Here is a 2,746-nt window from a genome sequence, read left to right as displayed (position 1 = left end):
ACACCAGATTCAGCAGGTGCCAGATCGCTCCCAAGGATCGGACACTACCAACCGTACCTTCCTGCCGGACCACGCAGGAGCTGCCAAGCTCTCACATAGTCACATGGAATGTTCCCAAGCCAATGATCCAGTCCTGTGTTAGCACCTTAGGAACAAACGTCATGTGTGCCGATTTGAAGCCATGAGTAGGATCGAGGACTGAGTTCTTTTCCTTTAGTTTGTTAGATCATTATCTAGAGCTGCCAATGGCGAGAGCAGTGCTAAAAGGGTTGCAGCGCATATGCCAATTGGATCTCGATAGGTTCGTTTGTTTTCTATGGAAGAAGGTTCGATGACGTAGAGGAAGAAGAAAGAGCAGAGCTGCGTCAACAGGCTTGGCTTCCTTCAGAGTTCTTACTTCAGACATACCAAGGCTCATGGAATCCCAGATTACAAATGAAGAATCGGGTTGATCGGCAAAAAAAAACTGACAAAGGAACACAACTCTCTATCATTCGTATTCAGTATCCACACTACTATGTGATCGATGAAGGAAACAACACGGTTAGAATGCAGGTGCAGGCAGGATTCAAATGAGCAGAAGAAAACAGAGCCATGCTCTGCATTGCACACAGTACTAGTAGTACTTGATAATTACATGGGAGAGTAGAAAACAAAACAGACAGGCGTACAAGAAATCCTCATTTCAGTGTTTTTTTTTTTGCCGAAAGAATTGGAGAACACACACCTCGCCAAAGCCAAACTAGACTCGATCGTTGCCCACTTCTAACCCCCATTAGGACTCTCTATACATACTACACGCGTTCAGTGATCACCAAAGGCGCATATACCTACAGAGAAAATATTGCACCAACTCACACAAGGCCGGATTCACAAGAACACATACATATATAGAACACAACGCAACCTCAAACTAACAAACACGAACGCTAGCTAGCTTCCTGTGCTATGACCCCTGCTCGGTTGCTTATTTCGCGCTTTCGCCACGCTGGATTCGTGCTAGTTCACCGGTCCAACGAACTGATCACCACCCTGCAAGTGCGTCCGGTTCAGAAGTACGATCAGAATTCAGAACCAGCCATGTATGATGATGAATCATGGTAAAACAAACTCCGAAGGCGACGGACGCACCAGTCGTACACGGTGGGGCTCCTCGGCTCGACGGCCGCCTCCGGCCCGTCGGAGACCTTGGGTTTCCGGCGAAGATTCCTCCAGCTGTCTCCCTTGGGAATTGTAGCTGCACCAACCGCAGGAACACATCAACAGATCAGGGTCAGGCATGTCGATCAGATGCATGCACAAGTTCTCAATGATTTCTGAATGAGCCGTGCACGGTAAAATTTTAATCTTGGAGTCCTGGACCACACAATCGCGCTATACTCTACTCCACCCCACAAATCACTCGATATCATCGATTCAAAACCACAGAAATTTTAGGCTATTGTGACCAAATTCTTGCGGTGTTTACCTCCTAGTCATAGATCTGTGACTGCATCGCACTCAAGAAGGCGTACAGCATGAACGAAACGGTAACAAATTACTCTCTCTTTTTCTCCTTCCCATTCCATGGGCGATCTTAAATTAGTACGCGTCGGGATCCAATCCCCAATTACACACTGCACTGTACAGGCCTATCCTAAAAAAGAAACGATTTTTACCCGAAGAAAGAGGAGACGACCAATAAACAGAGGCGAGAGGCCCACCTGTGGCGAACTGGGAGCCCGGTGTGCTGGCCGGGGAGGACGGCACGGAGGAGCTATACGACTCGCTGCGCGGCGACGGGATCGACAGTGACGGCGGGCGGGCGATGGTGATGCTGCGAGTCACCGCCGGCGGCGCATCGGCCGCGGAGGACGGCAACGAGAGGGAGAAGGAGGAGCACTTGCGGAGCTTGCCGAGGCCGGAGTCCGGGCGCGGGCCGGCCACCGTCTCGTCCCAGAGCTGGTCGAGGAGGCCCATGCCCCTTACGCACCACCGTATGCGACTGGTTCCGCCTACGTACGTGTACGTTTGGACGTGCGCGCGTCCTGTCGCTGTCGTCGCTCTCGGATGAGATGAGAGAAAAGGGAACAGAGAGAGAGCTACCTTGAGAAGTTGAGCCTTGAGGCCGTGATCGATCCCTCTGTTCTTCCGGGGTGGGTGGGAGAGGGGAGTGCTTTATAGAGGAGAGACGGGGCTGGGGGAGAGAGGATTCAGGCGAGTTATCAGGGGTGTTGGTGTAATTTTGGATAGTGGATAACTGGTACGTGTCCTCATCACTTTTCAGTTTTCGCCTTCTCCCGGCTCCGCTCCGCTAGGCTAGGCTCAGAAGAGCCGGCTTCAATGTTTCTACGAGTTGGTTTCTACCGTATAAGATAGGCACAATACACCCAAAACTAGACTCAATGTATTTACTTTTAATACACCCACTTCTCTAGCTGAAAATTTAGACATGTCACACTCATATATCAATAGCGCGTACGCCCTGACCGTTGTGTCACCGAGTGGTGTACCCAAAAACTCGAACTTAGAGGGTTACATATATGTTCAAGGGAAAAAATATATAATATCTATACTCTTATGTAATTATCGACTGTAGTTGATCCATACGATCTTTACTGTCCACCACATTTGATTAAACGGTCATCATGTAAAATTGTATCATATTTTTATTTTTAAAAATATATTTAATCTCATATTATTTGCTTTTTATACATAGACATCCAATACTTATCTTTCATATATTCTAAAAATACATTCAATCTTT

The 2,746-nt window shown here is 48.2% G+C and overlaps 1 protein-coding gene across 1 annotated transcript; it reads right to left on the bottom strand.

Annotated features, from left to right (window-relative positions):
- Positions 1-573: 573 nt before the first annotated feature.
- On the bottom strand, positions 574-2,138 carry LOC133896262 (dormancy-associated protein homolog 3-like). The gene is made up of 3 exons (XM_062336835.1): positions 1,704-2,138; positions 1,132-1,237; positions 574-1,032 (listed from the first exon to the last, which is right to left on the bottom strand). Exons 1-3 carry the CDS (start codon positions 1,957-1,959, stop codon positions 1,005-1,007), a joined length of 390 nt encoding a protein of 129 aa, XP_062192819.1. The 5' UTR covers positions 1,960-2,138; the 3' UTR covers positions 574-1,004.
- Between the last annotated feature and the right edge of the window lie 608 nt (positions 2,139-2,746).

The sequence above is a fragment of the Phragmites australis genome, chromosome 16 (genome assembly GCF_958298935.1).
Source record: "Phragmites australis chromosome 16, lpPhrAust1.1, whole genome shotgun sequence".
NCBI lineage: Eukaryota > Viridiplantae > Streptophyta > Magnoliopsida > Poales > Poaceae > Phragmites > Phragmites australis.
The sequence above is the reverse complement of the archived record's forward strand: the minus strand, read 5'-3'. Positions and strand labels throughout refer to the sequence as shown.